The sequence below is a fragment of the Ambystoma mexicanum genome, chromosome 2p (assembly GCF_040938575.1).
Source record: "Ambystoma mexicanum isolate Mex_15411 chromosome 2p, UKY_AmexF1_1, whole genome shotgun sequence".
Taxonomy (NCBI): domain Eukaryota; kingdom Metazoa; phylum Chordata; class Amphibia; order Caudata; family Ambystomatidae; genus Ambystoma; species Ambystoma mexicanum.
Genome location: NC_090923.1, coordinates 199,656,952 through 199,681,689, shown reverse-complemented (window position 1 = coordinate 199,681,689; position 24,738 = coordinate 199,656,952). Strand labels below are relative to the sequence as shown.

The 24,738-nt window shown below is 42.9% G+C and overlaps 1 protein-coding gene across 1 annotated transcript in view; it reads left to right on the top strand.

Annotated features, from left to right (window-relative positions):
- The window catches only part of LMCD1 (LIM and cysteine rich domains 1), a 379,546-nt gene extending 369,240 nt beyond the window's left edge, over positions 1–10,306 (top strand). Inside the window, exon 6 of the mRNA XM_069643488.1 lies at positions 9,956–10,306. Within this exon, the coding sequence (XP_069499589.1) occupies positions 9,956–10,114 (159 nt within the window). The 3' untranslated portion in view covers positions 10,115–10,306. The remainder of the gene's footprint in view (positions 1–9,955) is intronic.
- Positions 10,307–24,738: the final 14,432 nt, after the last annotated feature.

The window sequence follows — 24,738 nt, the reverse complement described above, 5'->3', positions numbered from 1 at the left end:
GATTGCAGCAGGGTTGGCCAGCTCCTTGCAGATTTTAAAGAGTTTGGCCGAATTGTTAGATGCCGCAGAGATGTGGGCTTGGATGAGGGCTCTCTTATTGGTGAGAACGGAGAGCCGGTATTGCCTTTGGAACGACAGGCCAGTTTGTCAGAGGATGAACATGAAGCACGCCATTTCCAATGTGGAGAAGGTTGCCATCTTTGACGGACTCCCGGGGAGGGGTACAGATCAGAGGTACGCCCTGCGGAGGTGAAGAAGGAGAGCGAGAGGGGGCAGGGGGGGAGGGTGGAGGCAAGGTAGCCGAGGACAGAGGAGGGGGGACAGCAGGAGAGGAAAGGAAGTTGATGAGGTGAAGGTTGGCCTGAGGGCCTTGGACCAAGATGGTCCCATTAGTGTAGACATTAATGATGGCCTGAGAGGTGTGGAAGGAGGCCAAGAGGACATCCCAAAGGGTGCCACCATTAATGGGAGAAGAGGGGAAAGGAGAGACCACAGAGACCATATGAAGGGTCCTTAGGTCAGGTGAAGGCACGAACAAGAGGATATCAGTGAGAGTTTCCTTGGAGAAGGCACTAGTGTAGGTGTCAGCGATAGGGAAGCCTGGGTTGGAGATCAGGTTGTCCTTTTTAAACTTTTTCCAACCAGTTTTAGTGAGAAGAGCAGGATAGTCAATGGAGAAGCAGTTAGAAAAGATAGGTGAGATAGAGAGCACCATGGAATAGGAGGTAGTGGTGGGGGCAAGACGAGCGCAAGCGGACAGGAAGAGAGCGGCAAGCCCTAGTTAACCACAATTCAGAAACAGTGAACACAGTAATGCATATCAGTTACCCAGTGGAGAGGCCACCTAAGTTTGAAAATCCTGCGAGGGGAGAAAATCCCTAGTTTACCACAATTTCAGAACACAGTGAACACAGTAATGCATGTCAGGTACCCAGTGGAGAGTCCACCTAAGTTTGAAAATCCTGTGAGGTGAGAAAAAACCTAGTTTACCACAATTTGAGAACACAGTGAACACAGTAATGCGTATCAGGTACCCAGTGGAGAGGCCACCTAAGTTTGAAAATCCTGCGAGGGGAGAAAAACCTAGTTTACCACAATTTCAGAACACAGTGAACACAGTAATGCGTATCAGGTACCCAGTGGAGAGGCCACCTAAGTTTGAAAATTCTGCGAGGGTAGAAAAACCCTAGTTTACCACAATTTCAGAACACAGTGAACACAGTAATGCATATCAGGTACCCAGTGGAGAGGCCACCTAAGTTTGAAAATCCTGCGAGGGGAGAAAAACCCTAGTTTACCACAATTTCAGAACACAGTGAACACAGTAATGCGTATCAGGTACCCAGTGGAGAGGCCACCTAAGATTGAAAATCCTGCGAGGGGAGAAAAACCCTAGTTTACCACAATTTCAGAACACAGAGAACACAGTAATGCGTATCAGGTACCCAGTGGAGAGGCCACCTAAGTTTTAAAATCCTGCGAGGGGAGAAAAAACCCTAGTTTACAATGAATAGCTGACACAATGAGGTGTAGACACCCGGCGAAGAAGTGAACAGATACGGGTGGGGTGGGCCAGGGGAGCAGGTGGAGCTCACAAGAAGGAGCGGCGGAATGGCACCTGGCGTCTCCTGCGGGCACCTGCAGACACAATGGGAGCCGCACCCATAGGAGCCGCCCTTTGCCTAAGGGGCCCTTAGCCGAGGGGGCTGCCGGGCAGGGGTGCTGCCCAGGGGGAACAGTCATAAGGCAGAAGGAGAAGGAGGAGAGGAAGGGGAGGAGGGGTGTGGGCGGGCAGGGGGACGAGGACCAGGACGTGGCTGAAGGGGGAGGGGGGAGCGGGCACAACAACGCGCTCGGAGCGCGGTCAACAGATATTGTTAAAATGCCTACAATCACTCACATGGGGCCCGGAGGGCCTGGAAGGGCTTGGCTGGCCTGCAGTCACCGGCGGCTGCTCTCACCCGCTCCGCTGAAACAAAGACAACTTTAAATACTGTCAGAATGCTTTTTTTAAAAATGTTTCATAATGCAATTGACCAATGCAATTTTAAAACAGGAAAAAAACACAAGTTTGAGAGTTTGCTAAGTGGCACGGTATCAGGGGTAGAGTGAAGGCTCACACTCCTACCTTTCTTGGTAGCTGCTGGTTGCCCACTGGCTTGCCCTGCGTGACACATGCCAACACGATCAGGAGCTGACTCAGAGGGAGCCGCCCTTTGCCTAGGGGCTGCAGGGCAGAGGGCTGCCCTGGGAGGGTCTGTGAAGTCTAAGGGTGGACCAATCAGGCTCAGGGGCAGGCTGGGAAGCGGGAGGAGGGAGGAAGGAGGAGTTGGGAGGAGCACTGGGGACACCGAGGACACGCTAGTGCCTGGGGGCACCAGAAGGCCGCACAAAACGCAAATAAAGCCCTGGGGGGGACAGCAGCACGTCACACTCACCTGCTCAAGCCAAGAGGAAAATACATGAGACAAATACAATATGTAAAAGGGCAAAGCAAAGAAGCATTGGCAAAGCCAACAGTTTTGGCGTTTGTGTTGGCATGGGAAAGACAGTTGCCAGACACTGCCAAAGCCGTATTAAATGGCCATCAATGGTAGCAGCTGCAAAATGGTCAGTGTAATTGGGCGTATAATAAGAGTGCCTGCCAAAGGTCTAATACGTATACACAAACCAACTGTTTGCTTTGCCAATGCTTCTTTTAAACAAGACTTCCGTGAAGATCATGCATAGTGCTTATGAATCGATTGGCTGAAGACAGACATGGCTTAGACATTTTTATTATGCGAGTAATGAATTTACAGTTCCAATTAAGTCATGAACACTGCCTTGAATAAACACTGGCAGGCACTTTGTACGCAAGGTTTGATGGCAAGGCCTGAAATATCTAGCACAAAGAGATCCCAGGAGGATGTGTTTTAGGAAGGGGGGCAGGAAGCGGGTGGGGATGGCCATATGGATTAGCATGGCCATGGGTGTGAATAGATAACCCAACAACACATACAAACTGTGTAACCCTCCTCATATGCCATTTCTCCCCAGCTCTTCTCTAGTGCAATAGTTTTTGTAGTACTTTAGTGCCACCTAATAACCTAATAACCAAAACTAAAAATGTCTACACTCGGATGCATCTTAAGAATTCTATTAAATTGTATTATAATTCTGGCACCATCGGGGTGTATCGTCAAAGTTGGTCATATTATGATGTGGCTATTTCTATATATAAGTCACATGTTCAAATGTTTAATGATGGCTATCTAATACTACTACTGTTCTGATCAACACTATTTATGTATATTTTATAGATATAAATATACATTCAATACATGCTAACTAGTCACAGCTGCACATTACTGTTAGTTAAATCCTCAAATTACCCTGAATATTACCTTCGGATTCAATTCCTATAATTTCACATCACATACAATTCCTCTTCTCATCAATACATTTAAAGCGTCATGTTTTATATTTAGTGGGTTCCTCGCCGAAAAATGATTTAACTAAAGTTATCATCCCATAGTACTTCTAACTTGGGTTCTTTTACTTAAACATCATCAACTATATGATTCCATTGGATGTCCTAACATATTCACACCATGAATGATATTTTACGGTATGTCTTCCATAGACTAGGGCCATGCTGTGATTGGTCAGATCACGTATTTTCTCTGTATTACAAAGAGACTGGTCTCTGGGACATGTCAGTTGTGGGAAGCAGTCAGACAAGCTAACAGCTGCTTGCGATCTACCATTTACAAGGACCTGGATCTGGACGGACACTGTCAATATGCTCATATCCATGGCATACTAAACTGAACCATTCGCTCTACTGCTGTCTTTGAATGCCTTTTAAAATCTAATTTCAAATGCACAATTTGCCCTAATTATTTCAAACTAATACAACATTTGCAGATTGATTGGTGAAAGTCCAGGCCTTCATCATGGGCCTTTCATTGTTGTCAGTATCGTGCCCGGCTCAAACCACGCCAACCCTTGAATTTAATGTATCTTTGATCTCTACATAGCACATCCTTTATAGATGCAGCATAACAGCTCTCTTATCCGGCACTACAGAAACATTGGCCCCCATTTCTGGTGGGCGGGCGGTGGCGCTCTCAGTAGGCTCCCAGCATGTTCACGGTATAGAAACAAAGAAAGAACTGCAGAAATGGCTCTGCCAATGGTATCCATTATGGATTGTGAGTTTCATTTCTATTTAGTTTGAACACATGAGCAGAAATTGATGGAAGTGACAGTGATAATAGGAACACATGTACAATACAAGTCAAAATAGGAAAACACATCATTGTATAAACCATAAGAGGAAAAACAAGCCATCTAATGGAACCTTCTTCCAACGATCCCCCACACACATACTCCAACTTAAAGAGTTCCACTCGATCTTACAAAATGGCCACTTCCGTAACAGAGCTTCAGGTGCAGAATGCACTGGTCAAGCAGCATCAAGCAGCCCGCTGAAACCTGAGTCTCTCTCGTTACGTATCTTCAATTGGATGACAACAAACAAGCAAATCTTGTTCTTGACAAACTTAAAAAGGAACTGTTGAGCGCCAAGCCATCTAGGTATTGCATCTCCTCTTTACTGAAAGTAATTGTGTCCGAATATATCCATTATTGTTGAGAATGTTCGCTAATAGGCTGGCGTCAGTTATTGATCAAGTAGGAAACTGTTCAGGGTGCGACATTCAGATGTTGGATAGAGAGCTCTACAACCCCCGAAAGCCTTGTCTAGGTGTCACACTGGTCACCCAAACATATGTAGTTTTCTGAAGGTTGGCCCTTTTATTACCACTCCCAAGTATCTGTTTATCTCTCACATGTCTCTCTATTTCACCATCCCATAAAAGGGAAGAGTGAAAGGACGCCATCTCAGTCTTGATAGGATTAGAACCAAACAGAGCATTGGAGGCAACATAATACAACTGATATAATCTTCCTTAGCAATTGGCCGGTAACATAATACTCCTGAAAGGTGAAGTCCCCTAAGGCTCCTGTCTGTTCCCCTTTCTTTTCAGTGCCTATATTAGCCTGTTTCCAGAGATAATCAATAGTGTCACTGATTCATTTCAGCTCTATGCAGACGACACCCAACTGGTGTTCAATTCCATTCCCAATACATCCGAAAATCCCAATATCTCTGATTCTCTTGTAGTTCCAAAGTAGGATGGTATCCAATAAGATGTGCTTCAATGCAGAAAGAAAACCCGTCATTTTGAAATTGGAACGCACACAAACCCATTTAAATGGGCAAACACAAGCACCCTATCGGGTATGGCAAAACATGTGGGAATCATCATCAACTTGAACCTCACCTTTAACTAGAAAGATCTCTGGTCACCAAAAAACAAATCACCATCAGCTCTACAATTAAATTCAGCCTAGCCAAGATCCAAAAATCTGAACTAGTAGAAGCGTTGGTTTGGGTAAGTTGAGTTACTGCAACTTCCCTTACCTGCGTCTTCCCATACTAAATTAAGTTGGTACAAAATAAAGTGGTGAGACTGATGTGTAAGTGATTTCAATCCGGCACACACCCAATTCAAGCCCAGCATGAAGTGCGCAATTGAAACCCTCATTTATTTGTATCTATAAGTTCAATATTCTGAACGATATACCACTCGTATCACACCCTTCTCCTGGAACCTCCTCCCCGGTCACAATTAACCAGGAATCAGGCTAGCTTGCAAAGTTAAATATTTATTTATGTATTTAAAATGTAATCACAATGCATTTTGATAGGTAAACAACAATCACCAATGGGGTGACAAAAAATGAAGTATCTTTAATACACTAGGAATCAAGGAATAAGCACAAAAACACATGCAGCACAGAAAAGAATACTTTTGAATTGGTGTAGAACAGATGGCACTATGGTTAGGAGTTCCACCTGCAATACCTCTCAGCCCACCAATAGACAATGTTAAGATATGGGAGGAAAGAGCAGGTATTCAGGAATAGCACAAATCAAACAGAATATCAGTCCCACCTTCCCCTTGCAAACACAAGAGAAAAACGGAATTGAATTTTCAGCTGTCAAAATGGCTTTGAAATTGTCTTTGGAATTGACTGAGCAAAAACACCAAATGTGGTCAAAAATACTTAAATTGTTATAAATTCCTATGGGAGCCGCTTTGAACAGTTGCACACAATCACAAGCAATGGTCTAGTCAAAGGAAAACAATGGAAATCTCAAAGTCCAAGTCGGAAACAATTTAAAGCAATTTCACACATGTAAAATGTTCCAGAATGTAAAATTGCGGCAAACTTTTCCTTATGCGATATTCACTGTAACAGGAGAGTCGCACTGTTTTAGCTAAGGATGTTAGGTACAAGTTGGAGTTGAAATTTCGTTTCTATCATACAAACTGTGGGAGTTATAATCGTTTTAGTAAAGGTTGTTTTTGTAAAATAGGTACGAGAATGGAAAACAGAAATGCACTTTTTAAATGACAGATGGGTTGGTTACAATAGATTATGACTATGAAAAAGCGAATGCCACAGATGCATCTTACAGTCACGTGATCAGTGTAACCCGCCTGTTGTGGATAGTCTACTTCTTCAGATGAGAAAAGAGTCAGCTCAAAGGTAGTTCTAGCAACACTATGGTTCTGAATGAAAGATAGGATGGGTTTGAGCTTGGGATAAGACACTGCAAATATACTATGGGTCACACTTCTTCCTATTAATACTCACATGATAAGTTATTAAATTGGACCGTCAGTTCTGGTCATGGATTGGATCTGGTCTAGGAAGAACAGCACATCAGGCACGGGATCGGGTCATCTAGGCCGGTCACCGGATTTGCACAGGATCAGCCCTCCTAGTCTGTGGGTATTTCAATCAGCTGGATAGCAGGTTCCTAAGGCAAGCCTAGTGGTAGCAAGCCAGAAAATTTCAGGATCTTAATTCAAAAGGCCTTCTCACACCACAGCACTTCACTGGGTTGCAAGAATAAGTTTGAAGATTTAGGCCTTGCAGAAGGTCAATAGTTCTCTACTGCTGGCAAGAGTCTTGGCATCTGGATCTGGGAAGATGTTAAAGCTGGATGTAGAATGCTGTATCAGAGTGCTTCGCCGGAATAAAAAAAGGGGGTGAATCAGTGAGTCCCTATGTGTTGTCAGCTGACCCTATTTATCCTTTCAAATGATATCACAAAATGGGTGTATGGGCCGGCTTAACTAAGCTTGCTCCTGTGAGCTGGGATTGGGTCAAAACGTCATCTCCACCTTGCATTTGAGTGAATCGATCAAGGCTGGGTGATGTCACATTTTATGGTTTGCTTTATAATCCTCAGAGACCTCCCTTTAGCTAGTGGTCTCAAAATCAGATTTTATACTAAATACACATTTCTACATTACTTTTACACAAATCACACACAAAGATGCCATATTTTATGCAGCATCTGTTCATCAAAACCTCGCGGCTATGGGGTCTTGTTTCAACTTTCTACAGAATTTTGTCCTTTTTGCTATGAACCCAATTTCCAAACTTTATGCAAATGTCCCCAAATGTGTATGTTTAACATATGAATGTGTGTGTAAATTTTCACAATTCTAGGATTAATACATTTCACATAAAACCACATATATTGCCATTCCTGTCCAGGACATGTTACATGGTTCTGCCGCCTCTTAAAACATGCAGCCAAAAATTAGACTAACAGATATGTCCTTGGTATATTTTTCACCATTTTGAATCACAAGTTATGAGTCTTTAAAAATTGTTCTTTGTTCATGCTTAACAGCAAATGGTACGCCTCTTTTTCTCTCCCTGGAGTCCAGGAGCATCCCCCTTCCAGGAGCCATTTACAACCCTCTCACACCTCTGTTTCCTAGGCTGAAGGGCCTGCTATTGTTCATTATCTTTCTGTAGACAAGAGTCTGGGCTAACCTGCAATTAGAAACTCCCAGTGAGTTTCTGCTAAGAGGAAATCCCTCACCCTGGGAGAAACCTGTTTGTCCACTTCCAAAGGGTTGCAACTCAGCAAAGCTAATGTATTCTTAATTAAAATCCAGGAAAAACCAAACTTGTTGCATCAAACATAAATACATTTTTTCTTAGCTTTAACTCTGTGGGATAAAAAGCAACTGAGATCTGTATTCTTTTTAGCCACAATCCTTTTTATGTTTGCTGATCCAGCAGACTTTTTAGTTTAGATCACTTTAACATTTCCTCAGTAACTCATCGGACAGCTGTCATTCAGGTAGCCCAGGGTCCTGCACCCAGATTCTGACAGGGGCAGTCAGTTTGCAGACAATCCAGTTTGTCTAATGAATGATTAGCTCTTCACATTAGGACTTTGTATGTTCGCAGGGCTCCCTTAGATTACATGCATTTTAGCGCCAAGCAAGATTTTGAATGTTGAAAAGTGTTGTGTTATAGGCATTTTAGAGTTTTTAGCAACAAAGCAAATGTCATTTATAGGCACATTTTGGAATTTCATTTTCAAAGCGCTGCTTCTCTTTTTGCACTCTGTTTGCTGTTCATGGAGCCCACTGGCACATTCTCTTCAGTGTGTGCTTTATTCCACCACCCATGCACCATGGGTGTCCGGTTATGCATCCATCTTTTTGTGTGTTTGAGAATGCATTTTGTGTAGGTTTTTGTAGGTTTTAGGCACGCACAAGAGTTTTGCCACCGTTGTTGCAGTTCCTTGCACCATACTATCAGAGTAATGCCGCATAGCATAGCGGAGTGGGTCAATACATCTCACAGATGTACATCCTCAACAGACTCGACCATATCTCACCACATATAAAATCCTTTAAATTCTTACCTATTGAGAAACTAATCTATTTTGCAACGCTATATACAACCCATAAAGGTTTCTGGAAAAAGAGACTTGAGTAACTTTCCCTACAATCCAAACACTACAATCCAACTAGAATCCTATGACTTTCGAACACGTTGAACAGGGCAAAGTGTCTTTTTGCTGAGCAAAGTCACTTTGCACTACAAAAGTACTCTTTGCACTGTGCTACATAGGCCGAATTCACATTGCTTTTTTATATGTAGGCCCATTTAGAAAAGTGCAAAGAGTACTTTAGCAGTGCAGAGTGACTTTTCTCTGCAAGAATACACCTTGCACCGCTCTGTGAATTAGGATAGGTTCAACGTTCTTGTTGGCAGAGCAAAGTCAATTTGCACTGTGCTAAACGTTCCATGAATTAAGCCCCAAATATCTAATACATGATAGGTCAGATCAAGGAACTCCAAATATGCCACAGGAACCCAGCCTATCAAACAGTATAACTCTGTCTATTTCTTCAGTATAAGCCCATATTGAGGAATTGAGGGAATCATTTGGGAACCAAGGCGTAGGCAGGGTGGGAAGGGGGGTGGTAGATCCAGATTGCCCAAATTGGACAAATCATCTGCTCTCAGGGGTTAACATGAGAGGTGTGTACTCTAGGCGGTGGTTGAGCCATTTTAGGAAATTAGTGGCTACCTCTCTGCAAGCGAAGTATAGACCTAGTGAATGAATAGAGGAATGTATTAACTGAATGTTTTGCTTTTGGCTTCTCCATGTATTTCTCAAACAACGAATAAAATACGGAAACTAGCATTGAAACTATTGCATAATAGAGTGAGGGATTACAGGCACTACATTAATATATATATATATATATATACAACAGGGTGACCCTGTAGATTATATTTAGGGATACAGCTTCTGCAATGTATTATTCTCTGAGAATCAGAATGAGTCCAAAAGAAATTAGACTTCAAATTGGAACCTATATATGAAGGTTAGCACACATGCAGCAATCACAGTTTCCGGGGTGACTCGATGCAAAGCAGTTGAGGGGTAAGGTCTTCCGTGAGCGATGCAATGTATAGTCATAGGACCAGGGGAGCCTCTCACAAGCCACAGTGCCTTCTTCTTTGCCAGTGAAGGATCACTATGTATCTAATCTGTCAATTCTCTGTTCCACAGATCATTTTCTCTGAAGATTATGAGCAGGCAGAAGGGCTGTCCTGGCACAAGAAACACTTTTCCTGCCTGGACTGTGAGGAGCTGCTGATCGGCCGACCCTATGTTCTGGACAAGACTATCCTGCGGTGTGGAGCCTGCAGTCAAGAAAGACAGTCTTAGATGGTGAAACATATTGGAGAATTGGCACACATCTCAGTGCATCTCTCCCACTTTTTCATATGTTTCAGAAATTGAGAATTCTTTGAAATGTTGTTTACTCGATGGTGTACTAGCAGTGGCTAGTTCTGTGCTCAAATCTAACACAGTTCTTCAAACCGAATCATTGAAAATAAAAAAGGCACATTTGGGATTTCCTAGTGTCTCATTGTAATAGCTAGTCTCAACCCAAAGAACCTATTACTTTCAGCTCAGCGCCTAGGCAAGGCGTCAGACGTCTGCATGCGCTGGATGGAATACATTTAGTAAGCATATCAACAAGTAAATCTCTCATGCTACCTTTTCAAATAAGGATTATTCATTTCCGATGTTGTCAACTATTCATAGTAATGGGTGTCCGATTTAGAGCCCAAATGACATGTGATATCCCTTGTTTCGTCGTCTCTTTAGCTCTGATAACTAAGCTGTCAATTAATTAAAAATAGTTGCCTAATGCTGTCACCCACAAGGACCTACTGTTTTGAGTTACCTAATAACTGATCTTTAAATATGTTTCAAATTGCAAGTGTCTTACTGAATTGCTCCTGCTAGTGAAACGTTTGACCAACATTAAAGGTCACTTTGTTATTTTTTTTAATGTGTGATGTCTTCAAAGAAGTTGAATGGACGGTGCAGACTTGAAATGGGCGGGGCTGACTCTTTTGAATAATATTTTGGGGTGTCTTCCTGGAAATGCAGGGCTGCTGATCAGTTCAGGCACAGATGAATTTTCCCACATTCCCGATGCACTGTTCATTATGATAAGAACCACCTCTAGCCCCAGTGAGAGAGTGGCTGACCTCAAACGACCTGGAGAATTTCAGGGAGACGACAGAAGAGGACATTGGTATTGTGTGGCGTTCTACTTTTGTCCATTACCCTTAACTCAACCACATCCATTAATTCCTTAAATTAACTGCAAAGACAACACATGAAATACAATAACCTCATACCAGGACGTATGGCATTTGCTGCTATGCCGTCACTTCCGTACATTTCCTGTGCATAAGTTTATGAAAACATTAGGTTGTCCCGGTCAGGACTCCTAAGTAACAACATCTTTGCAGTATCATCTGTGATCTTTCTATGTCAGTCTGGCCAGGAATAGCCTGTATATGCATTTATCATGTTGAACTGGAAAACAGACGCATGTCAGGAGGAACAGCTTTACAGCATCCAATGTAAATATTAATAGCAATCATAATAATTGTAAATATTGACCTCTGATATAGAACACAGCGCAAAAGGCCTACAATGAATAAAAAATGATAACCCTGTTATCGGTACTTATTTTATCACTATTCAAAGGATGAAAGGTGTGGTCTGCCATCCCGACCTTCAAACCTGTGAAATGCAGGTGTCTATAGCAGGAACTCCTCCACAGAGAGCATTCCAACTGGCTGTAAAACGGCGTAAGATAATTAATATGGGAATCGAATACCCATACTTGAGCAGTTACGCTTTAGTATGGCCATTTACTGTCGTAAAGATAATTGTAAAAACAAAAATACTTGTCTAAACCAAGCAGAACCGCAAACCGGTGCTTCTGCCCATCAAAGTGGCAATATGTGGCTACTTGGTAGGACACAAATATATTCATTGATGACCCTATTCACTCTGTAGCACTGTTGTGCCATCCTCGGAGAGGTTGGCCTGTTATTTCGATCGGCCAAGCAGCTTTTAAGAAAGGGATGCTAAGGCATGAGATCATGGAATCAGGACAGTAACAGTGTGACAACAATACATTCAACACACGTCCTTTAATAGAGGGCGGAGTACATTAGCGGGCATGACATAGGACGGATATGCATGGGGTTAGACAACACATGCCCACTCAATATGAAAATCAATGTAAATAATGATGGACCTTGAAGTGATGGCTAATGATATGATTTCCTGTAATTGTTAATAACGTTTTAATAAAGTTTACGTTTGAGCTGGTAAGTGTTTCTTTGTTATGCCTGCCCATCAAAGGTATTAAGAATAAGGTAGGCAGCCAGTATTTCATTGCATATCAATTGCAGTACACAGAAATGATGAACTTGCTTAAAAGAGATGGGGTTTGCTGGATGCAACAACGTGGCAGGTTTTGGAATGTGTTCATGGACATAAGTAACTAAAATGGGAAACCAACCACAAACATTGTTGGAGATACAGGCAGAGCCTAATGCAACAAAGAGCCATTACTATTACAACATGTCAAAGACCACTTCTAAACAATTGGCCATTTTCAAAGGCTACGGAGGGAAATGGTGGGAACACAGGGGAGCAATTGAAAGGTAGTGTATTTAACAATTAGAGTGGAACTAGATGTAAAATAATATATGGGTACTTAACCTGGAAAAATTGAGTAAACAGGGGCTTCTGCATTCACTTTTTATTGTATTGCCTTTTGGATTTGATTTTTTTGATTTTTGATTTTTTTGCATTTATAGAGCGCACATAATGAACTAAATTGTATATTGGCGCAGATGGTATCAGCAAAGGTAGATGATGTAGCTAAATATAAATAGTCCCCAAAAAAAGGGGGCCATCTACCTGAAGAGAAAGTGCTGGACGAAATTGCAGGAGAGAACTCATGGTCCTAAGCTGCAGCTGTAAAGAGTTCCACAGCCCCGATGAGTGCACACCCGTCGTGCGGATGGTCAAATTCCTCACACCAAGAAACTAGTTTCACAGAGAAGGCTCAGCCATACTGTGGGTAGCAGGTGATTTGGCTGACAGCAGAATCACATGGTATCTGTGGCCTGTGGTTACCTCTGTGGCCTGTCTGCATGTCCATAATAACTCTGTGGGCAGGAGGACCTATTGTAGCTGGACCCTACAAACTCGGGAGAATATACAGATAGAGGGAAAACTGGGAAAGTCTCCACATCTACTTGTGGATGATGAACGTTTTAAGACACTCCAATCAATCTCTTTCATCCAATTGGATTAATCCAGTGTTTCCGAATATAAGAAATATACAGACATTAACTGTTCCTCAAGGCTACCTTACAGACATATGTTAACTTAGAATAAATAATTAATTAACATCTCCCATTTCGTGGGGACTATTGAGAAATGAGAGTTGCGAAATTGATTCATCTTTTGAACCTATCCCCTGTGTACCTCCTTGTTTATTGTAGAAAAAGGAAGCCTATTCGGTTGACAGTGCTGTGCTGGATCAATTTGCTGTCCCTTTGTCCTTTTTGCTGTGTTTTTGAAATCGAGAATCAATTTAAAGAGAGTGTTTGCTTATCTCTAATCTCTAGTAATGACAATCACTGAGAACTGATAGTGGTTAAAGGATTTGTTAGGTGTTTTGCAGGATCATCTGTCCGGAGCGCCTTGAATCCCCAGCTTTAAAACCAACAGCACCACCTCGACCCCATAGACTCAAAGTAAGGATGCAAGGGGAGGGGGAGAGTCGACATAGCAGGTGCATGTGGTACCAATCATTGCAAGCAGTGACAGGATACAACATAACATGTGCAGGTTCCTTACGAACAGAAACAGAGTAAAACAATATACTCTGTTTGATCCATTATAGCGGAGCAGAAAGCTGTTTTTCCATAAGTATGATGTTGAGATACAGAGCAATAGAGTAATATCTTTTCCAATAGCCACTTTATGGCCAACCGGATAATGTGTTTGCCATTTCTGATGCAAAGTTTTTTTTTTTCCCTGCCTTAGCATGTGCTAGTGTTGTTGTGAACCAGACGATTTGCAAGGTTAATAATTATTTCTTCTATAATGGGATGAGAAACATCAAGGTCTCCATTTAGAGATCTGACTCATAGGTCCAGCATTTCTTTGCATGGACTAGTGGTATTACACTACTTTATGCTTACCAAAGATGAGTCATGTAAGCAAGAGTCTTGCTATCAGGTGAGTGCAGATTTCGATTCTACTGTTTGCCTGGGCAATTGTTTGGCATTTCCTGAATGTAGCAAATAAACACTAGTGAAAAGACATGCCATCATGTTCAGAAGAGAGCACCGGCCTAGGTGGTTTCGTTGGGATAGCAGTAGTTGAGGAGGGGAGTAATGTAGGGTCTTGGGGTCTTGGGTCCTTTGGCCCGTTGTCTCAAATGTAGTGAGTCAAGTTACTCATCAGGCTGTTCGTCCTGGCAGTACCAAAATCTTCAGCCTAGATATTAAAACATCGGAGGACAAATTGGTTAAGGTAACATGTCAAGAGGTCTGCAGGCATGTCAGTAAGGGAATCTACAAATGTTGTGGACAATCCACGGGGGTAACATATAATTACACAATACAATGTGTTGCACAGCTCGATCATGCATTGTATCAGCTTCAGTTCATGGAGGAGCATAGCTGGGAAAGTAATAGGAGAAGTTTGTATAGGACTTTTGATAACGAGTGCCAGAACAGCTCCTTGGTTGACCACTCTGTTGCATGTTAAAATATGGTAGTGAGATCGTTTGACCAGGATTGTGTTATAAACGAAATATCATGTAGGGTGTGGTGACAATCATTTCTTGGATCTCAAAACAATGTTTTAAGGTAGATCAGCTATTCAGCAAGACTGTCTTGATAGCAATCTGGACAGAATGTTTTTCAGTTGCTTGGAATTGGTAATCCTTGCTTTGACTATGCTGCGGCCTTTCTTGATGTATGCATAATGACACGGGTATTCTGATAAGGTTTATAGGCGGTCTGACTCCATAAAACAAATAGTGATCAGGAGAGTAAAATAAAAACGCGCTGTTTTCTGTCAGAGCTAAAAATGTATGTATGTATGTGAGGCAGTGGACTCGTTTTTGGCATGCTGCAGGTGCTGCTACTGCACTGTCGGCACATCCCTCGATTGGTAGCGTGGTGCCTGCTCCTATTGAATTGGGAGAAAGATTGTCACCTTAAAAAGTGGGGTATTTCCAACCCGCTGTCACACACTGGCCCACTTTGATTACCCAACATAAATTCCTCTGAGTGGCATGTTAGGTGGGGACATATTACTCTGCCTGACATAACCAAGCCTTGCTAGTCTCCACTACCTATTGTGAATTCTTAATGTTTCTACATGGGCATGGCCCATAGGAATAAATGCTGCTCACATTTCACTTATCCTCGCCACGCCTTCTTGCCAATACACAAACATATGCACCTTATCATTCCTGATAAAATATCAGATAATGTTAAACTCTGGACTCAAGTCCTTAAAAAAAGAAAAGGGGGGACTATGACGCGGGCAATGGGAAGTGACATGACAGGAATGAATGTATCCTAAAGTGAAATATGCGCATTGTCTTCTCCAACTCAAGAAAGTGCACATTGCATATAAACCTTCGCCAAAAGAAAAGATTGTTCTGTATTGTTGCTGGCTAAGTATAAAAGGTGAGCACCTTTAATGTCTAAGAATCTGTAAGAAAACATGCCCTAAAGAGCAGATTACAATCAAGATATTTTACAGCTGTGTGATAGCAATGAGCCTTGTCTTGTGGCCAAGTGTCTGGCATAATTGTATTCAGTTTGGCATACTGAAGTCTGTATTTGCCCTTCTGAGTTCTTGTTGCCTTGTATTCAAGTGAGAATGACAAAGTATTCTGCAACAGCCAAATAGCAAGAAACTATTCGGCCGAACCCGAATAGCTTTTTTTCAGCCAGAATTCAGCCGTATACTTACTCGAAGCTGAAGTTCGGTACACCCCTAGTTATGCTGTGTCTTTCATACGGTGTGATCTGAAAAAGGTGCTTCTGGAGGATCAACCCCATTCTGCCCAGGAGGGATCAACAATTATTAGATACAAGTGAATAGGTCAAAGTGGAAAACATGATCCCTTACTGTTCATTTAAAATGCACACAGGAATGCAAATGCCAAACCTAAATTTCAAAAAAACTTATTTTTATCGTTTTTTAGCATTTACTTTCTTTGTGGTTTAGGTGTAGTGCTGAACATCATTGATTACAAAATAAAGCAATCAAAATTTGCACAGTAAAACAAAAGCAAGTTGGGTTTCTTGCTTTCTTGAGTTTGAAAGATTTTAAATTCGACTTAGATGGCTGGCCCAGTATTAAGATTTTTGTTTTCTCTTTGTTAATTTCTAAGTTGTTGTTCGATATGTAGTTAACCAGGTTGTCAAGTTGCCTTTGGAGACCAATTTCAGTTTGATCCAAGAGGATGATGTCGTCGGCGTATAATAGCCGCGTCACAGGTGTGATTCCAATTTTCGGAGGGAAGGATCTTATCTCTTCCGAATTTTCTTTAAGGTCGCCCAAAAAGGAAATGAATAAGGCCGGGGCCAATGGACAGCCCTGTTTCACCCCTCTAAGGGTCGGAATTTCTTCGGAAAGCTTTCCTGCTTGGTCCAGCTTGACCCTAATCGCTGTCTTGTCGTGGAACGCCTTTATTGGGTCAAGAATGTTGGATGGACACTTCCATTTTTCTAAGTTTGACCAGAGTAGATTTCTATCTATTTGATCAAAGGCTTGGCTTAGATCTATAAAGGCCACGTATACCTTTCCCGGTTTTTGCATGAGTCTAGCTTTTATTGTGCTCAACGCCATGATGTTCGCTGTGGTCCCCGAGTTTTTCATAAACCCTGTTTGAAATGGGTCTCTGCATGGGGCTGTTTTTGTCCATGTTTCGAAGCTCTTTAAAATAAATGATCCGTAAAGTTTCCCGATTGTGTCCAGGAGTGCTATTGGACGATAATTTCTCGGGTCAGTTCTGTCTCCTTTTTTATAAATTGGGGCAATCACTGCGGTGTGCCAGGAGTTAGGAATCGATCTTGTGGTGCTGCAGTTTTTAAATACCTGCCCTATGAAGTTTGCCCACTCCTCTGGATAGTTTTTCAGATCGATATTGGTTATTCCGTCTGGCCCTGGAGCTCTGGACGATTTCAGACGCTTAATGGCCAATATGATGTTGTCTACATCCGAAAAGTCTTCCCAGGCAGTTTGTCTAGCCTCCGTCTTTGGTTCTTCTCTCGTTTGGCTCGGAATTTGAAAGGTTTTGGCGAAATGTGTTTTCCATTCTTTTTCTGGGACATTGTTTAGACCTTTTGCGATTGCTCCTTCTTCGAGGCTTCTTATTACTTGCCAGAAGGCTCCTGAATTTTTATTGGCCAATTTTCTGAGCATGTCTTCAGAATCTTGTTGGTAAAGAAAAATTCTGCGGAAGCATAGCCAAGATTTATACTTTTTTTGATCCTTCAGATAGAGGTTTCTGGGTTCTTCTGAGGTAGCCAGTTTCTTTAGCTTCCTCAGGGTGGAACTTTTGCTACCAAATCCTCGTCATAGGTATGAAGCGGTTGTTGAGTAGACTTTTGGGTTAGCCTCCTGGGGATCATGAAGGGGATCAGTAGGGGCTGATAGTCAGTAGATTTTAATGACTCATTGTTGCCCGGTTTGCAGTGGCTTTTATAGTTTCTGGACAATTCCTTTATTCGGTCGGCAGTAAGCCTTAGGCGATTTCCTTTGTTATTTGGTTCCGTTTTTTCTGACATTGTCATTTTGTCCTCGCCTTCCGTTGGCCATGCAATTTGCAGAATTTTATGATCACTCTCCTCCGCCCTTAGGACCTCAAAGGATGTGATTTGACGGAGCATCGCCTCTGAGATGTATATATAGTCTATCGTCCCTTCCTGGGCTCCCCTTTCCCACGTTGGGACATAGACCTTCTGCGGGAGTGAATGATCAATGTTGCGAAGATTTCTTGAAGCCATAAGTGATTCCCATTTCTGTACACGAGATTCCACCTGGCTTAACGGGCGCAATGAAGTGCCTCTTGAGTGGTCAATCGGGCATTTTGCATTTAAGTCTCCACTTAGGATTATTAGTGGGCTATTTTGGGTTGTTATTATGTTGTCTATCTCACTTTCAATTGATTCAATGAAGAGCCTGTCTGAGATGGTTTGCGGGTTCCAGTAGACTGTAATAACAGTTATTACCAAGGAGGTTGAGGTTTAACTCTTCCTGTCTAGTTGATCCCATTTTATTGAGACTACTAAATAGGATTGGGTTGCCGCCAACTTCTTTTGAATTGAGAGGCCTGAGCCAGATCTGACTGCCACGACAAGCCCAGAAGACGGACGGGCCAAACGACCTTTCTTGGCCAGGGAGATGACGACTGTGAAGCCATCTATGGTCGGGGGGGTCACAAGCCATGTCTCTTGAAGGGTGATAATGTCAAAATCTCTGAGGTTTGTTGCTCCAGGTTTAGTCAGATGGTTGAAACCCCTTGTATTCCAGGACATCATTTTGAGTGTTCGTGGCTGGCTGTCATGTGACGGTCTTTGTTCTTTCGCATCTACGTTGTTGAAGTCCGCCTTGATGCTAGACGGAGTTTGTTGCTATTTCTTTATTTGGCTAGAGGACGTTTTCGGTAGCCATGCCAGTAGGTGTTTGATCGGTGCAAAAGTTGATAGATTGGTTTTAGGTGCTGATGGTTTCGTCACTCCTGAGAGTTTCTGACTTCTGTCAGACAATTTTTGTTCCGATATTTTTTCCGAGGTCGACAAAGTTCTATTCTTTGTGTACACTCTGTCTTCTTCTCTATCTCTGGTTCTGTATGAGGCTCTTTCTACGGATTTCCTAGTAGTTGAGGGTCGATTTTTTGTCCTTTCTCTGTTGACCAATCGATGAGGAGAGATTTTTCTTTGGGTTGGTAGCCAATTTCGGTCATTAAGCTCATTTTTAGACCTTTAATGATTGTTTTCATGTTGTTGCAAGGGATTGTTAGCCTCTGCATTCATGCCGGATTGCCCTCTTTTTATCTCTGAAATCAAGTACCCCTTTCTCTGGAGATCTTCCTTGCCTTCTTTAGATAGTCTGCCTTTTGCTTCTGCACTTACGTGTAGAAATGTCTTTGCTTTTTTGTCTTTGTGGTAGGATTCTACCAGTCGCAAATCGTTTGACTTAAGGTTTTCGAAATTTTTGAAATGTTTCAAAATTTTCAAAACTGTACCCCTATTTAGGGTAATCTTTTCGAAGTTTGCCGGAATCTGTTCAAATTTGAGAACGGTCGCAAGAGTCAGTCTTTGTTGTTTTACCGTTTTTTGGTTTCGATTGCTGGGTTTTGGCTGGTGGTCTCCTTTCAACTCGGTGGGTGAACTTGATTTATTTAGCTGGATGAGACATTCCTTTCGATTATTATCATTTTCTTTTGGTAAGTTTAGATCTGCATAGTTTCTTTTAATTGCCACCGATTTTTTTCGTATGTAGTCCGGTCCTCTAGGATATCTTTGATTTAGACTAAGCTCCTCCTTTGTTTGATCACTGAACGTCCTTCGTTTTTTGGACGTTGGAGAGGTTGCATACTTGTGGTTTATAGGAGAGCTTGTTCCTGCTTGCTTTTCAGTATAAAATGAAATTTCACTTACAGGAGACGAATAAGTGGAAATGTTCATCATCGTTTCGTCTCTTAAGAAGTCGACGACTGTAACAGGAGAATGGGTCTGTGAGGGTTCTGGTGGGCTCCTGACAAAATGGCAAATCTGGATTGGGGATTTTGAGGAGCTTGTAGCTGTACTTGACTTTGGCGCCAACTCTCTGCATCCCTCTTGAGATAAGTGGTTAAGTCTACGTGACGGAACAACTGAAGGTCGGGATGTGGGACCTGCTGTCGTAGGTTCAATGTTAGATGTTTTGCTTATTTTCTTTAAGTTGACAGAGTCAGAGGATGTGGCTTTTATCGACGATTTTGATGAACAATTTTGGGATGACAATTGTGGTGGCTTCAAGGCCGTTTCTCTCAGACAAGGTTTAGCCGTTTTCTTTGTCACGCCTTCAAATAGGAAAAGTCTCGATGGTTCCGTTTTTTCTTTTGGTTTTTGGTTGCTCAGAGACTTTTTCCCAAAATTGAAACTGATTTTGTTTACAAGTTGTTTGTCGGTTAACTGAGTCTGCGTGCACGCTTCTTTTACTTTTTTAGCACTTTGGTCAGTTTGCGATTCACTGTCTCTACAGTCTTTTATGACAATAGGCAGTGATGGGGAAGTTGAGATTATTGAATTGGGACGCTTGAGGCAATTTATGATTTTGTCGTGTATTACGCTGTTGGCTTTTTCTTTTGCAGTGATATAGCCTTCGAGAAAGGTCATTTTAGTGTGAGTCATGGCAATCAATGTAGTCTGATCTTTTAATGTGTCATTTATTGCTTCGTATAACTTTCCAAATGGGGCGAGCGCGATAGTCAATGCTGACATCAATGTTGTCAAGTCTCGCTTTCTTGGTGAAGTCTCCTTTGGCCCTTCCTCTGTTAAACCAGGCCCTGTGCTCTTCCTTCGGGATGGAGTATGAGCACGACCATGTTGAACAGAGGGTGATGTTTGAGATGAGGGTTCCGGGGACTTTGGTTCCAATGAAACAGTTGGAAGAGGCTGCTGGCAATTTGTTTTAACCGGTGACGGAGAATAAAGTGATGGTTGGTTCTCAGTGAGTGACCTCTTCCCAACCTCTTTTGTAGCCTCTCCCAATGGCTGTATTTCTTTGGTTTGGAGAATGGATAGAAGGCACTGGGACTCCTTTGCGCTACGTGTCCCTAGGTTCTCTGGAAGAGGGGAAGACAGGTTCGCTGGAGACCGGTTAGCTGATATAGGTCAGCAGCTTTCCGATGATCCAGTTTGGGCTCCTCCTTCTCTTCCAGTCAACGGAAAATCCCTCTGGTTACATTCTTTGTCATCCAAATCTGTTGTGCTCTCTTTTGGTGTGTAGGGAAACTTGGATGCTTTTGGTCCTCCAGTCACGTCTAGTGTTGCATCCAACATTTCTGCATCTGTCAGTTCGAGCAGAACATTGTATTTTCGTTTGGCTTGGCTGGCAAAATACGCTTTTAGCGAATTGCATATTGCAGCGTTGGTCAGCATCTTTTCTGATGATTTTTTTTTATTAGTTTTATTTTTTTGCTGCGGAATATTGCCAGATGGTTTTTTCTTTTTATTCTGATTTTTTTGCTTTTGCTTTGCAGAATAAGTATTTTTTACTGTTTTTTTGGGGAAAATTGAATAATAACCGCTGATCTGCGGGCGAGATTTGAATAGAGTCTTGTGGGTGTGGATTCCATAGATCGCTGTTTGGTTCACTGTTATTTTCCTCCGTTGCTTGTGATTTGTCGTTGGCTCCTCCCCCTTGAGGAAGTGGAGCCTCATTCTCGTCCAGGGCTATCTCCGTGGGAGCCTCTGTCTGTTCGGATGACGCCTCGTACTCCCTCGTTCACGGGACACGCGAAGCCTTCCCTGGCATCTGCGGCGCGTCCGGACTGCTGCCGGAGAAGCTTTCAACGGTGCGTGGCGCACCTCCCGGCGCCTGCCCAGCCACCAGAGAGCTCGACCTCGAGGCAAGTTCGGGGCCTGTGTATGGGGCGATTTGGAGTAAGCCCTCCTGGGCTGTATTCGGCAGTTGGAGAGGGGGGCCGCAGGAAGTTCCCTCGCTGCCCACCTTTCGGTCAGCAGTACTGGGAACGTAAACACGTGCGGTTTCCCCTCCTCCGTTATTAATGTGCCTGTTTTTGTTGTTTTTGCTGTCACAGCTTCAAACTGGCTTGCTTCTTTACCGCAGGCATCGTCTTGGGGCAAGGCATTTGGTCTTTGACCCTGGGTTGAAGCAAGAGATATAGATGCACTGTGTGGGTCCTCCTTGCCCAACGCAGAGTTTGCGCGTTTTGGAGGAGCGGCAAGATCTAGAGGTTTTGAGGAAATGTCACTTAGAAGTCTCGGTTTTTGTGGGTTCTTTGTTCTTGATGGGGGGCGCCCCACCGATGGACATCGAGGATCCAAGCGAAGAGGAGCTAGCCTTGAGCTCTGACTTATGCTCTGGCTTGAACTTCTCATCCACCGCGCCTCCTCGTCGTCTCCTCCTGATGATGATGGCAAAATTTGATTTTCCGTTCGCCTTACTTCCATGTTGGGTTGAGGGGCTCCTGCCACCTCCTGCACACGGACTGCCACAGACTGCAACTCAGCAGCCAACTCCGCGGTTTGGTGGGGTTTTTAAGTCCAACCCTCAAGCAGAGCAAAAAAAACTGTAGAAAGACTGCAAACTGTAGAGTAGACTGCCACAGACTGCAACTCAGCAGCCAACTCCGCAGAGATATATAAATCTTGTGGATTGACCAGCATGTGGTTTGTTTGTTCAGGCCCATGATTAAATCTGCTTGGAGACCACCCAAAGTGTGAGAATATGTGGCTGAGTGAAAAATGCTTATACAAGACATTCCAGTACAAGTGCTTCTGTTGGAGAAAGTTAAACCATGTGTTTCATGATGTGTCTAAGGAAGCCAATGGGTTTGTTGGTGGTTAGGGTATTGATGTGGAGTGGATGAAGAGGAGTGAGATGGAGGGTTGTGTGTGGGTGTACTGTGGTTGCAGTTCAGGTAAACTCTTTGGGGAAATGTTGTGGTTTGGGAACCTACATTTTTAGGTAAAGAACGATAATGAGGGAAAGGAATGTCCTTATCAGTAATGGAGTGTAAATCAAGGGTCCAGCCTCCTGAGCAGAAGGAGAATGTTTTTTTTTCTTTTCAGAGAGATGGAGAAGGGAAAAGGGCACAAGGCCAGGTTGTTGAGAGGGGGAGAGGTAAAGAGAACTTCTTTTTGACTGCAAGTAGTTGAAGGGAAGAATAAGTAAGATTAAAGTACTGAGCGTAGGACAGTGATGTAATTGTATTCATGTGTGGAAGAGTGAGGCTTTTGAAACAGGGGGTGAATTACATATGTCAGGATACCTACTGCTTTGGAGGTTACTCCTGAGGGGGGGGCAATGACTCTCCCCAGGGAGGATTTTAAGGGAGAGGAAGAGAAATTGGACTGGGAACTAAGGATGGCCCTATGGAGGAAACAACTGTCCAGGTCCGTTGAAGGGTGGTGAGGAGGAATAGGGGAGAGTAGTGGTGTGTTATAAGTGACAATTCCTGTTGAAATCGAGGTGGGTTGGTGTGGACGGGACCAAGGGTTGGGGCTGATAAGTGGTGTATGGCTACGGTTGCATGGACTAACATAAGGATTGGGGAGTTGGTTAAAGAGTATTCTAAGAAATAATCCCAAGGCGTGTTGGTGAATATATATTATGCAATGATGAGGGAGGTAATACGGATGAAGACAAGAATTCTGGGATGTGACTATCGGGGACAAATGGATAAGCTGAAATAGATTTCCAGTGTAAAATAACTCTGATTGTAGCCCTTTTAAAATGAATTCTACTGATTTCTACCGATATGTATAATATTGTGTATGAAGGCATTGCATCAGAGAGGCTATTGGATGCAAATGGAATCCCACTGATATAATGCATCTAGAGTCAATAGTGTCTTTTAAATGTTACCAATACCATTGTGTCAATGCCAAGCCTATGCTAGAAGCAAGAATGAAATCATTGCAAGTGGCACTACTGAGGTAACCTATTAGGTTCTCCTACTTCCACACACTAAAATGACCCCATCAGGATCTTGCACTTCCACACACTGAAGGTGATTCCTAGCCCTTTAAAAGGTTACCCAACAGAATCTCATATTTTCACACCCTGAAAGGAACCCAACAATATAGAGGTACAAACCCTCAGGCATCTGAGCACTGCTTATTATTCATTTTCCAACCCCAGAAGGATGAATGGCTGAGTTTGGCCCTGCTGAGATTCGAACCTCTGCTGGCAGGCTCTGTACAGGGAACGTTATACTCACTGTACTATCTGACCAGCTTCACACACGGTTGCATGTGGTAAGAGTAAGACTGTGAGCACTTGCAGCAGGTCCCAGAATGAATTTCATCATGAGCTAATGCTTTCCTCACAGTGGCCAGTGAACCTACATGAAGACATGTGTCAACATGATGGCTGTGGTAGTAGTCAGGTTCTGAGCACGGCAAACGAGACCCAGGCGGTATTTTGACCATATTTCTCATGAGCTAATGCTTTCGTCATACTTCTCAGTCGCTTTACAACAACATGTGCCAGCTTGTTGTCTGAGATAGGAGTCTGGTTGCATGCCCTCAATGCAGAGCCCATGGAGTGTTCCTACTTCTCCTCACTGTCCTAGAAATCTACACAATGATTCATGTGAATATTCTGTGCTCTAGAATAGGAGCAATTTTGAAAATGCTTCCTTTTCAATGTGGATGCCGAAAAAACATATCATGAGTTCATGTTTCCCCACACTGTTTATTGAAGGTTCCCCACGTTTCTGTTATCAATGTACTGATAAGAGCATGGTTGAGAGCACCAGAAGCTGCACCCCTTCATGTCAATAATTCATAATTCAGAGTTTTTGCCAGCTCACCTTTTTCTATGAAAGTCCTCCTAGACAGAGTGAACAAAGTGCTATCTGTGTTTGGAAACCAGTACAAAGTACTGGTAGCTGCACACCTATAGGTTTATGCTTTTTCAAACTGCCCAGAGAATGTACATCAACGTCCTAATGTAAATTTGCTGCTGGTGATACAGTTATAGAAATAGAGACTTTAGTAACACATACTTCGCCATTGGTATCTATGCATTTCATTCACCCTGCGCATGCAGTCACCATGGCAAGAATGCACAAGAGTTCAAGATAAATCTTTCATTTGTTAAAAAGCTCATTGGCTCAAAATACCCCTGCCTATCAAATTCTCGCTTCTTCCCCTTTATTCAAAATAGATACCACCCACGTAACTCAATAG